Consider the following 12,103-nt stretch of genomic DNA (forward strand, 5'->3'; position numbering starts at 1 on the left):
CTTTTGGCCATTTAAAAGTGCAGTGCTCAAGAGAGGGCATCACTCTTACCACACTCGAGCTGGGAGCCATACTTTTGCACTGAAGTGTTTCTTGTTGTGCAGTAGACAGTAAATGTGTCTCCACTCCCATCGTCCAGCCCGGACACTGAGGTCCAGTTCCAAGGGCCTTTTGGCGGTTCCCTTGCTGCGAGAATTGAGGTTACAGGGAACCAGCAGAGGGCCTTCTCGGTAGTGGCGCCTGCTCTGTGGTACGCCCTCCCAGCAGATGTTAAGGCAATAAGCAACTATTTTACTTTTAAAAGACAACAGAAGGCGGCCCTGTTTAGGGAAGTTTTTAATGTTTGATGCTGTATTATTTTTAATATTCGGTTGGAAGCTGCCCAGAGTGGCTGGGGAAACTCAGCCAGATGGGCGGGGTATAAATAATAAATTATTATTAATTATTGTATTATAAATGGTTCATCAAGAAACATACTGATGAGAGCTAAATCATATCAGTCTCCTGTTAGGGTCCGTGTTGTGTGTTTCAGTGTTCTTGGTGATGGAAAGAGAGTTCTGCTCACAGAATAACCCCTCCCCTTTCATGAGCAGAACTTAGCCCATCAATTGTAGAAGCAATTTGTTTTGGTCCATCTCAATGTTTGTTTGAAAGTGCTCCTGCAAGCCTTTTTCATGACAAGAAAAGTACTAAATTAAGATGCTTAGAATTGACTACCCTTTCATAAAACCAGTTATAGGCAAACCCGTATCCTGGGTTTTTATAATTTACCCATTTTGCTAAATTTTTATTGCTTAGTTCCGTTTGAAATGGTTTTACATGTTTTTATAATGGATTTATTTTTATAATTGTGCATTTTATTATTCTAACGTGTTCTGGGTCCTTTTGATGGCGGGCGGGTGAGAAATCTTATAAAGAAATGAACATCTGACTTGGCATTAGACAATATGAGTTTTCCCATCATTTTGACTCCTGTATTAATCAGATTGTATTTTCATCATTTTTAATGTATAGTGAAAGGGATGACTTCAGCCAACTAATCTTAAAGTAGGGATATTGGATCCACCATCCATTAGGGCTGTATATTCCACTGTGTTCTGGTCACACAAGGTCAAAAGAACCAAATTTGATACAGTGGTACCTCGCAAGACGAATGCCTCGCAAGACAAAAAACTCGCTAGACGAAAGGTTTTTCCGTTTTCGATTTGCCTCGCAAGACGAATTTCCCTATGGGCTTGTTTCGCAAGACGAAAACGTCTCGCGACTTTGTTTCCTTTGTCTAAAAACAAAGACATGTTTTGTTTATAAAGTTAATTTATTTTCCCTTCAATTTTTGAACTGCTCTTTACAGTATGTGTGACTTTAAAGAGCAGTTAATAAACTGTTGTTGTACCAAATTTGGCTTTGTTTGGACTTTTTTTGACCATAGGAACGCATTAATTGATTTTCAATGCATTCCTATGGGATTTCGTGATTCGCAAGACGAAAGATTCGCTAGACGACAAAACTTGCGGAACGAATTAATTTCGTCTTGCGGGGCACCACCTGAAAGCAGTGGCGTAGCGTGGGGGGTGCAGGGGGGGCGGGCCGCACCGGGCGCAACATCTGGGGGTTAGGGTTAGGGGGCGCAAATCCACGGGTTAGGGGGCGCAAATTACTTGCCTTGCCCCGGGTGCTGACAACCCATGCTACGCCACTGCCAGAAAGTACCAGTTTTCATTTTAGAAGAGTCAAATTTCTTACCCTTTGGGCAAGTGATAAGTGATAAGTGAGTTGGGGAAGTGAGGCTTGTAAGTACTGGCACCGCAGAAGCAAAAGAGATACCATGCCATTAGATTTGTGTATTTAAAGCACAGGCACTATGCAATAAGATCACAAATTGAAATCTACTTCAGTGAGGATTTATTTTTTATTTTTTAAATCTGGCTGTTAATTAAGGTGTGAGTTGGCCCACAGGGAACATTTTCTTCCCAGTACCAGTTTGTAAGATGTCTGCTTGTAAGCTGTTGCTCTGAAAAGCATCCATTCAAGGTGATAATAAAATGAAGATGTCACGTAATTTTTCTTTCAGTTGGAGAATTCGTGAGTGATGCTCTTCTGGTGCCAGATAAGTGCAAGTTCCTTCACCAGGAAAGGATGGATATATGTGAAACTCACCTGCACTGGCACACAGTAGCTAAGGAGGTATGTTTATAATCAGTACCTTGAAGCTTATTTGATGTTTCTCTTATGAATAAAAATAAGTGCAACAAGGTATTATGGGAAAAGGGGGAATGTGTGGTTATATTCCTATCTATTGTTTTGTAAGCCTGTGGGCACAGCTGAGTGTTCATCTTTATTGCCTGAAGCCTTAATTGGGAGCCAAATATTTTAATTTTTCAGTTATATTCCATGTCAGATTTTAGTGGCTTTGACAAACACAGTTCAATGCTACCAGCTTAGAACAGTTGCCAAACAAATTGCAAAGGCCAGCAAAATACTCTGGGAACAACTTGCACAAGACAAACAACAAAACATAATGAATTTCTGTGGCTCCTGTGTTCAGGTTCACTCTAAAGGTGCTGCGGCAGTAAATTATTACTGATGACCTACAGTCCATTCTTGAGAGTAATGGCACCTTGAAGGATATAACAGGCAGCCTACTGAGAGCTCTTGAAACTACTGCATGCTGCAAACAAATTGCAGAAGGGACAAGATCCTCGAGAAACCAACATATCAGTTATGCCCTTTGATTAGCATTGGCTACATCATTCTAACAATGCCATTTACAATATTCACGGTTCTTGCAAATGTTGTCCAGCTGTAGTCTACATAAGCCAGAGCAGTTTCTGTTCAAGAAAAACATTCTGTTTAATAAAAACATCAGGCACAAAAAGAATAGGAATACAATCAACTTATGGAGGAACACGTTTTAACCTATCTGGCCATCAAGGACCTCAAAGTGGTTCTCTTCAAACAAATTACCATATTTTTCGCTCTATAGGACGCACCTTCTTTTAGAGGGGGAGAACAAGGGAAAAAAAATTCTCCCCCTCTCGGCTCAGTGCCCCTTCAGCGAAGCGGCAGGAGAAACCGAGCCCCTTCCATTTCTCCTTCCGCTTGGCTGAAAGGGTGCTGCACAGGTCTCCCTCTCTGCTGAAGTCAGGAGAGTCTTGCTCTCCCGGCTTCAGCAAAAGGAACCCGAAGCCTGCGGAGCGCAGCGGGAACTCGTGCTACGCTCCGAAGGCTTCAGGCGGCTATCCCTGAAGCCTGGAGAGCGAGAGGGGTCGGTGTGCACCGACCCCTCTCGCTATCCAGGCTTCAGCGAAAGCAACACAAAGCCTCTGGAGTGCGGAGGGAGTGCTCCCTCTGCGCTTCGGAGGCTCTGTGTTGCTATCGCTGAAGCCAAGGAGCCTGCATTCGCTCCATAGGACGCACACACATTTCCCCTTAATTTTTGGAGGGGGAAAAGTGCATCCTATAGAGCAAAAAATACGGTAATTCAGGTGGAAAATGAGATGGCAGAAGAAGAATAAATACAATAGGTAATTGTGTAATTTGATGTCTGAACAGGCACCATAGATTCCTTTTTTATGTTAAAAGCATGGAGAACTTAAGAATAAGTAAATAAAACCGTTGTTCTTCTATGCTTGTTGTTGCTTGTTTTCAACATCTGGAAAAATGGACTGTGTAATCTACTGTCTTAAACTAAAAAGTCCATTTTTAGTGGACCAAACATCTTTTTTTTTAACAAACAAACAAACCCACCATCCTTGATTCCACAAGTGAGAACACAACGGGGATTTTCAGTGATGGTCCAAATTTGAATTCCACTCCTATCCCACCTGATTTGTGTACATTTGCTGTTTGTAGTTCTTATCTAATTCTGTCAGTGAGAAATACTGCAGGTTTAAATCATGGAAGGGGAACTTTTAAACATCTTAAGGCCACTTGTCCCATTTTTAATTCCTTTCACAAGTTGGTGCTTTCTTCTTCTGTGAATATCTGAAGGCACATCCGTATATTTTGGAGAGTGCTGTGTCAGGTTGACTTCCAAGTGCTCTTGACTTCAAGATTATATCTGCAATGCACCATCTACTTGCTTAGAAGATACAAATGCAAAGTATGTTATATTCTGTGTGGTTTATCTGTAATCCTTTAACATGGGAATGTCGTCTTGATAAAACCTTTCTATATTAGTATTCATTTACGCCTTGTGATTCTCACTGAACGCCAGTGAAGTCAGAGTTCCTCTCCACCGTTGCATGGAACCACCACAATGTAGAGCAAATTCCTGGGCTTCTGTGTGATTATTGCTCTAAGGTTTGAATTGGTGCTAAGAGTTGAATTAACGCTAAGTGTACACGCTGAATCAATTTGTTAACCATTCTCTAATAAATATTTTAAATAGCTTCCTTCTCGTGTAACCATATATTCTATCTCCTCCCCCTCCCCCCATTTTGTTTTTAGTCCTGTAGCGAAAAGGGCATGAATCTGCATGACTACGGTATGCTGTTACCATGTGGGATTGACAAGTTCCGGGGTGTGGAGTTTGTTTGCTGCCCAGTAGCAGACGAAAGTGACAACATAGATTCAGCTGATGCTGAAGAAGATGACTCTGATGTTTGGTGGGGAGGAGCGGATGCAGATTATGCAGATGGCAGGTAAGGCCACTACTCCTGCCATCATTAGGCAGTTTATTAAGCCAAGATGTTCTTTTGAAGAAAAAGTTTGCATGAGAAACTTCAGCAGAGGAATCCTTTGCTGAAAATCTTTGACTGAAAGATTGTGATCTTTTAATTACAAACATGCAGCTCAGTCCACAGCATGTTTACTTGGAAGTAAGTAGATTGTTCAGTGGAATTGGCAAGGCATAGAATTCTTGTCTTTAAAGTGAATTTTGAACTGTATTCATGTTGCTGGTGTAATGTTTGAAGTGACTTAGTTCTACGGTGTTGCCTCATGCCAAGTGATCAGAAGTTTGGAGAAGGGGTAATTGATTCCAGATACAATCCTAATACTTCCAGCTCAATAGCTGAAAACATCTATCTGTTTCTTAGAGAGTCATTGCATCTTATTTATTTCTATTTATTTCATAATATTTATATACTTGATTGTAAAAAAACCCTCAAAGCGGTTTACAAAAAACCTATCACTTTTTGCTGTGTGATTTAAAATATATTCCAATTACAGTCATACCTTAGGTTGAATGTGTTAAGTTGTGGGCGAACATATCAGACGACACAGCAGTTCTTCCAAAGCAGCTCTTTATTTGTAAGCTGGAACAGAACTGACTGAGGAGCTCAGTCAGCCTGCTTATATAGAGCTCTAGAACAATGTAACTGTTGCCATTTTCTAAAACTATCCAATCACTGAACGTCACTTTCGATCCTTCATTTGCATAACTATCTACAGTATCCCCAGGGTGAGAACTTCAGTACATAACAGAATGTGCTTCGGGATGAGCGCGTTCGAGTTGTGCTCCACAGCAACCCGGAAGTAATGGAGCGTGTTAATTCCGGGTTTCGCCACTTGCACATGCGCAGACGCTCAAAATGACATTATGCGCAGAAGCGCCGAAACATGACGTGCGGACACGGGTTACATTTGCTTCTAGATGCGAACGGGGCTCCGGAACGGATCCACAGTACTAAGATGCAAAAAGCTTTGAAGGAACATACTGCTTTAGGATTTATTTTTTGTTAAGCTGACAGTTTTTTTAAAAAAACAACACACAGATTCTAACCTATGTTCATAATGGAATCTTAAGATACAATTCATTAGGGTTGGGTTTTAGCTTCAGTACAGCGAATTGTCATTAGCCAGACAAATGTGCTCAAGCTCTTAAATTTGACATTTTGTTTGTGTTTGATCTGCACATTTGGAGAAATTGTTTCAGGGTTTGCTTCTAAGAAACAGAAGTTGGGCTTGAATTGAGGAATGGTAAAGGGCTTTGATTCCCTGTGCTGTGCTATATTCTTCTGAACATGCTGTTAGAGAGGAGTTGCTTGGCTATATTATATGGCTCTTTCAGTGTGGCGTAGCACAAGGGATGTTGTGATGGTAGTTTATTAAAGATGCTAAAAGGAATGCTCTCGTGGAATGTTCATAAGAACATTACCTTGATTTGTGTCTATGCTTCATCATCTCAGAGGTTGAAAAATAGACTTTTACTCAAGTGTGGACTTTATATTTGCACTGCAGTCCTCAGTCATAGCAAGATATTTTAAGAGATCTGAGTTTTATGTCCTGTCTGGTGTTAGATGTTTGATGTTATATTTAACAGTGTTTAGCTCAGATGGCTTGATACTTAAGATAATGTTTACCTCATGTCCTTCAATCTTGCTATTGTTTGTTTTACACTCCTATTAGAAAATTATATTTGCAGACTGGGGGAAGTTCTGGAAAGAGTTATCAGAATGATTGGGGAGGGTTTCATTTCTGGAATTATAAATTCCTCAGTCATAAATTCCTCACGGTGTGTTTGTAGAGACGAACAGGAACTCCTTCCCACCCCAATCTCAGGAGAAAAGTTGAAGTTCAGATGAGTGAATTAAGTCACCTGACATAGCAACCTCTGATGGTTTTCAAAACTGGCCTAATCCATTTATAGACCCCTCTTGGTAATTTAATAGACCATATAATTCATTTTACATAACTTCCTGCTTCTATATTTATTCCCCTCCTTTTTTCTTTGGCTTTCAAATTCAGTGCCAGGAAAACAGAGAAATGCAAGTTACTGGATCCCTCAGCAAGAGTGTGGGAAGCATGGCCAGCTCTCCTCACCTCTTGTTGCTGCTTTCTGGCTTCCTGTGCCATTTGGAACCCTTAAAAAGATCAGCATTGATCTTGCATATATTGGTTGCTTAGAAGTTTGTGTGGTATGAGAAGTGGGAACTGTTTTATTGCAGGCTAGCAAATGAGGCCCATAAGTTGCATCTGGCCTGCTCAGACTTTTCCTCCAGTGTGTGCAACCCCACATCCCCACAGTCTCCAGTTTACTCACAGGCTAATCAATCCTGAGGTGATTGTGAGGGAAGACTTCTATGAAGCAAAAAGATCCTCACAAAAACAAAACTGGATAGTCAAGCTGGATAGGGTCCATTGTCATTACATTGCTGATACTTGAGATTCCTTCTTATTTCCCCTCAAGAATGAGGAGAGCATTTGCCCCGTGCATCATTTAATACGTTTAATAGGCTTTGGAAAACTAATTACTAGCACCAGCAGGTTGAGCCAGTTTACTGTAAACTAGATGTGGTTGCCTGAGACTCTTAATCCAAGCTGTGATTATTATCTGCTGGAGAGTGAATACTTAGGAATATCTGCCAAAGGAATTTATCTCCAGATGAAGCACTTAACAGAGCAATTGAAACACCCAATCTGCCTTGGTGGAGGGGATTTGGAGTTGACTCCGCCAGTAGAGGGTCTTTGCCACCACAGAGATCTCACTGTACCTGCTGAAAGCATGAGAAACACCGGTGAAAGCTACCAGCCAGTGTGAACCCCCCCCCCCAACAAAAAACCCCACAGGGCATTCCTGGGTTGGAACTGTACTGGTTTATGTATGTACGGGAAGTAGCTGTTGCCATAGCTGAGAAATCTCATAGAAGAAGGATGCCCACTTTTGTTTACTTCAAGAGAAGAGGTGCAACCATGTAAGTTTAGGTTAGTATTCTCCCGTATGCTCACTGCTGCGCCATTTAAGGACCAATAGATTTACCTCTAATGGATTATGTCCTGTGCCATTATGCATTTGAGAGTATATCTGAATAAGCTGCTTTTGAAAGGAAGCACGCAAAGATGCTATATTTGGAGTAGTCCTCTCCAGTTTTTCTAAATGCACAAATGTTAACTGAGTAAACAAGAAGATAATGTGTTATTATTTCAGATGGACATAAGCTGACAGATAACATAGACACATCAGTGGACTTAGAGATGCACTTAATGGCTTGGGTAATACAATTACCCTAAAGAGAGCCCTAGGATGATGGGCATTAGGAATCTTGGAAAACCTGGTAATGCTTCCTGTATATTTGTCTAGGTGTCTCTTCCCTTCAGACCCACCCCCTTTTTAAAAATGATCGAGCGGTTGTATCTAAAAGCCCATCTTCTGTTTCAATATAAATAATATTTATAGATTAACTGGATTTTGTATGCTAAAAATGCAAACATTCTGGCTTCCTGGCTTAGTGGCAAGTCAGCGCTGTTTCCTTAAGAGCAGGTGCCTGTTCTAGCCCTATTGTTGCCAGCCAGGGTAGATAATAGTGAGGCAGATAGACCAATGGTCAGCTTCCCTTCTTAATTCTGAATGATTTTTTCTCTCCATTGTGGCCTTATATGAGATCATATAATTCTCTCTCTTCCGTAACTACTGACTTATTATTTATGGTACTGATATCTACCTTCCCTGTTATCTATTTCTAGTGCTTTGTGGGTTGCAAAACCTGACCCCTTTGTGGGTGGGTCTGGGCTCTCTTAATAAGTGTGCCTCTAATTAGTGACAATGGTGAAGTTCAAAATACAGTACAGCTTTGTCCAGCTAGTCATGTTCAGATGTATGTCAAAGCAAGTGTGTTTTACCCCCAAAGTTATTTTCCACCTGGAATCATGATTCTGCTTGCTAACATAGCAGCATACTTATAATGTTTCGTTCATTTTTTGGCCCAAACATATTTTGCTGTTGTTGTTTTTGCTGATTTGGATATGAAAGTATAAAGAACCTATGACCCTCCAGATGTTATCCCACTATCTCTGTCATGCTGTCCAGGCCTGATGTAAGTAGGAGCCCAATAGCCTCCCGAAGGTTGTAGGTTCCCCATTCCTGATGTAGCACTGTCCTCCTTTTCCCAATTTAGCTCAATGATAGAGCATCTGCCTTGTACGCAGAGGTTCCAGGCTTCACCCTTGGTGTCTGCAGGTAGGGCTGGGAAAAGCTCCTATCTGAATTCCTGGAGAACTGCTTCCAGTTAAAGTAGACAATACACAGTTAGATGGACCCAGTGGTCTATCTCTGTGTAAGTCAGTTTCCAATGTTCCTCCGTTCTGTTTACATACTTTCCTATGCTGAAATTGCCTGTAAAAGACATGAGTACAACAAACACATGTTGGTTGTATGGCATGAGCAGGATTTTTACATGAGAACAATTTAACAGAACCCCAACTGCAAAGCATTTGCCTGGCTCATTTAGTTAGTTAGAAACAAATTCACTTTTGTGAATACCATTTTATGTAACTTTCGTTGTGTGTAGCACAATGAACTTTCTGACCTGGCCAGATGTTTTCCAAATGTTCAGCCTCCCCAAACACAAAGCAGTGATTACCAAACCTTAAGCAGAGGTCATAGAGTCAGCCATGCAATGGGAGGTCACGTAGTCTAGCATGACTATTATTACACATTAAGTTCTTTTCTCAGTGTAGAAAAGTTCTTTTCTTTTTTCAGTGATCAGTTTAATAAAGGCTGTAGCTGCATAAAGCTGTGAATTAATTGCTTTAAAAAACATATTGTGAGGAGTTTAACAGAATCCATTGCTGCTTGCAGTTATGACAAGATAGCAGAAGAACAGTTGACAGAGGAAGAGGACATTACAGACGTGGAGGATGAAAATGCTGATGACGATGATGAAGATGGTGATGAAGCTGAAGAAGAGGCAGATGATCAGTTTCAGGAAGCCACCGAACGAACAACCAGTATCGCCACCACCACTACCACAACTACAGAGTCTGTAGAAGAGGTTGTTCGAGGTAAGCTGTTATTTATAGAGCATGAGGTCTAAGGAACTGATCTTCACAGTGTGCATATGCCCATTACTGCAAAAAATGTTCCAAACAGCAAAATATTCCAAGTTGCTATACCAATCATGCTTTTCCATTGTGATTTGCCAAATTTGTGTGCTACTCCCCGCCCCCTTTTGCTCCCCTCAGACTCCCAGTAACAACCTAAACCATGTTTTGATGATTGTCATCTCTGTGCACATGGATAAAAAGTGATTTAAAATAGATGTGAACTTTTAATTTAAAATAGTGTCAACCATGTGGTGAACAGTTTTAGTAAGGTATGAGTTGGGAAAGGATGCATGTCAAGAGGGGGTTTGCTTGCTGGGTCATCAGCTTATATTAAGAATGAAAAATGTTCTTGGGGGTAACAAAAATAGATTGGTGGTTTAATGACTCCCTCCCCCTTTCTTAAGCTATCATCATTTAGAAGCCAGAAGATGGTACAAATTTAGATTTACAGGATATAGTGAGAAACAAGTATAGGATACAAGAATGGCCGCGGTGTTTATTTTGTTAGCAGAATATGTATAGCACTTAATTGTAAAAAAAAAACAACTTTGGGGATTTATACTTCATAGGATGCTTAGAAAGTTGAAGAAGCATGGATATTTTCCAAAACTGAATAACGTATTCTGTGTTCTGGAGACTGAGTATTTATGAGAGAGGGATGAACACATATGTAGAAATGAGAGCTTTCAGTACTATTATTATTTTATTAGTCACATTTATCTCTTTCATTTCCTTCAAGTAGCTCAGGTGTGGGGACCCTCCCCATCCCATCCTGAAGATGTTGCTGAACTACAGCTTCCACCAACCCTTGTCTTTGGCCATGCTTGCTGAGACAGATGGGACTTGTGTTTTAGCAACATCTTCAGGGCGAAAGCACGCCAGAGAGAGCTCAAGGCAGCATACAGACTCCTCCCTTCCTTTCTTTTCCTTGTTGGCTTTAACCATGATTTCTCTTTGCACCTGTATCAATGGTAATCATGGTTTGTGCTACCTAAGAACTCAAGTGTTTTAGTTGCTTTTGAATATGTTTCCTATAGATGTTTTGCTATGTTGTGTATTATTACATTGTACTGCATTGTTATTAACTGCCTTGAGTACATAATTGGAGAAGAGCAGAGATACAAATTGGCATGACAAATAAATTACCAGGTTCCATGGTGTTGTCAAACAAGATTCAAGACTGAAGTTAGCATTGATGCAGGTGTGCTGATAAATCACAACTAGTGCTGAGAAAGGAACGAATCGATAGATCGATTCTGGGGAATGGAGGAAGACATTTCTGAATCTGGCCTATTCCCAGTCACTAAGCCCAAGGTTTTGAGCTTAGCAACATTACCTCTGCACTAGGCCAATTAAATAAAGCAGTAATGGGAAAGTAACTTACAACAAGTATGCTTTGAATAGAGGAGATCCTAATTGCATCTTAGTTGAAATGTGGAAAAACGATCAAATAAGTATTACTTATTCAGACCTCTTTTATTACTTCTATGTGTATTGAACCATCTGGTGGCTAGCAGAACATTCCATGGAACTCCTCATTTGCTTTGTTGGTGGATATATATTTTTATTCTACTTTTAAACTCCAAATGCAGCAAAAACTGTATTTGGCCAGTGATCAGGCTAAGGACCTGACATAAACAAAAATATACTGTATTTTTTGCACCATAACACTCACTTTTTTCCTCCTAGAAAGTAAGGGGAAATGTCTGTGCGTGTTATGGAGGGAATGCCTACGGGTGGCATGCCTACGGATTTTCCTCCTCTAAAAACTACGTGCATGTTATGGTCAGGTGCGTGTTATAGAGCGAAAAATACGGTATTCCATTATGACAGATGCAGATCTCCTGCAAAAGAACATTCAGAACCTTGGGGGTCAAAACAGAGAAAGTGCTTTCCCTCATTCCCATCAAAAAGTCGTTTTAGAGAGACCTCAGTGGAAAACACAGTTGTATGTGTCGCCCATACAGTTTCTCTTCCTTTGCTCAATCAATGAATCTGGGTCTGAGCTTGTCTTCCTCGACAGAGTGGAGAAGGTAGGCTGGATATTGAAGAAGGAGAGTGCTCACAGGCCTCTCTTTCTCCACATGGGAGCACCAAGAGAGGAGGGGAAACAAAAGTGTTGTTCAAATGGAGATCCCTCTGCATGCCATAACTGCTGCACTCACGCAGGGAAAGATTGTAGCCAGTATATTTTTCTTCACTGTAATTTCTCCTCATATTTAATAAGCAGGAGCCAAACCTCTTCTTGCTAGCATGGAACACACACAAAATGCTTCCATTTTCAGGAACATTGCAGTTTAAATCCTGCCTGGAGAATGACAGGTGGCAGCCTGTTATTTC

At 40.8% G+C, this 12,103-nt stretch overlaps 1 protein-coding gene and 1 long non-coding RNA gene across 5 annotated transcripts in view; one reads left to right on the forward strand and one right to left on the reverse strand.

Annotated features, from left to right (window-relative positions):
* The window catches only part of APP (amyloid beta precursor protein), a 147,980-nt gene that overhangs the window by 82,681 nt on the left and 53,196 nt on the right, over positions 1-12,103 (forward strand). For all 4 annotated transcript variants that reach the window (XM_081199641.1, XM_081199643.1, XM_081199640.1 and 1 more), the window contains exons 4-6: positions 2,070-2,182; positions 4,448-4,641; positions 9,519-9,721. In XM_081199641.1, coding sequence (XP_081055767.1) covers positions 2,070-2,182; positions 4,448-4,641; positions 9,519-9,721 — 510 coding nt within the window. The remainder of the gene's footprint in view (positions 1-2,069; positions 2,183-4,447; positions 4,642-9,518; positions 9,722-12,103) is intronic.
* On the reverse strand, positions 2,346-9,178 carry LOC308590069. The gene is made up of 2 exons (XR_014009675.1): positions 8,856-9,178; positions 2,346-2,826 (listed from the first exon to the last, which is right to left on the reverse strand). It is a non-coding gene; the product is annotated as an uncharacterized lncRNA (long non-coding RNA).

The sequence above is a fragment of the Podarcis bocagei genome (genome assembly GCF_964188305.1).
Source record: "Podarcis bocagei genome assembly, chromosome: 6".
NCBI classification, from domain to species: Eukaryota; Metazoa; Chordata; class Lepidosauria; order Squamata; family Lacertidae; genus Podarcis; species Podarcis bocagei.